The sequence below is a fragment of the Penaeus monodon genome, chromosome 31 (genome assembly GCF_015228065.2).
Source record: "Penaeus monodon isolate SGIC_2016 chromosome 31, NSTDA_Pmon_1, whole genome shotgun sequence".
In the NCBI taxonomy this organism is placed as follows: domain Eukaryota; kingdom Metazoa; phylum Arthropoda; class Malacostraca; order Decapoda; family Penaeidae; genus Penaeus; species Penaeus monodon.
Window position 1 is genome coordinate 22,459,213 of NC_051416.1, and position 495 is coordinate 22,459,707.

The window sequence follows — 495 nt, forward strand, 5'->3', positions numbered from 1 at the left end:
CCAAGCAAGAGGATCACCTTAAACAGAACTCTCCTTCTGGTTCGAGATGAGAGGAACCCGCGCCTCAGGGTCGGCCTTGAGAGGGTCGTCGACGTGGGAATCCCGACGGAGGAGAGGCTGCCGCGGCGAGGTCGTGCCGCAGGAGGTCGTCCACGTACCTCCGAGGTGGTGCTGGGACCCCCCCTGCTGGAGGAGGTGCGTGGGAGGGGATGGGGACGAGGTGGAGGGAGGGAGGGACGGGTGGGTGTAGGAGGGGTGGGGCTGAGGGGAAGGGTAGTGGGGGAGGATGTGTTTGTGGTCCAGGGTCGTGTAGATGACCTTGTGCTGGTCGTGCGGGCGGGGGGTGGTCGTGATGGTCGTCCCGGAGAGCAGGAGTTCGGCGTACTGCACGTCGCTGCCGCATTGGGCCTGCTGCAACAACGGGGCAATCTCGTCAGAACTCTAGGGGATTGAGCGCCCGGATTCAAACACGCGATCGAGGATTCGCGGATATGT

At 64.0% G+C, this 495-nt stretch overlaps 1 protein-coding gene across 2 annotated transcripts in view; it reads right to left on the reverse strand.

The window, feature by feature from the left end:
• The window catches only part of LOC119593102, an 8,913-nt gene that overhangs the window by 388 nt on the left and 8,030 nt on the right, over positions 1–495 (reverse strand). The window contains exon 6 of one of the 2 annotated variants that reach the window (XM_037942067.1): positions 18–408. In XM_037942067.1, coding sequence (XP_037797995.1) covers positions 19–408 — 390 coding nt within the window. In that variant the 3' untranslated portion in view covers position 18. Of the gene's footprint in view, positions 1–17; positions 412–495 lie in introns of both variants that reach the window. The other variant, XM_037942066.1, reaches the window with a different exon arrangement.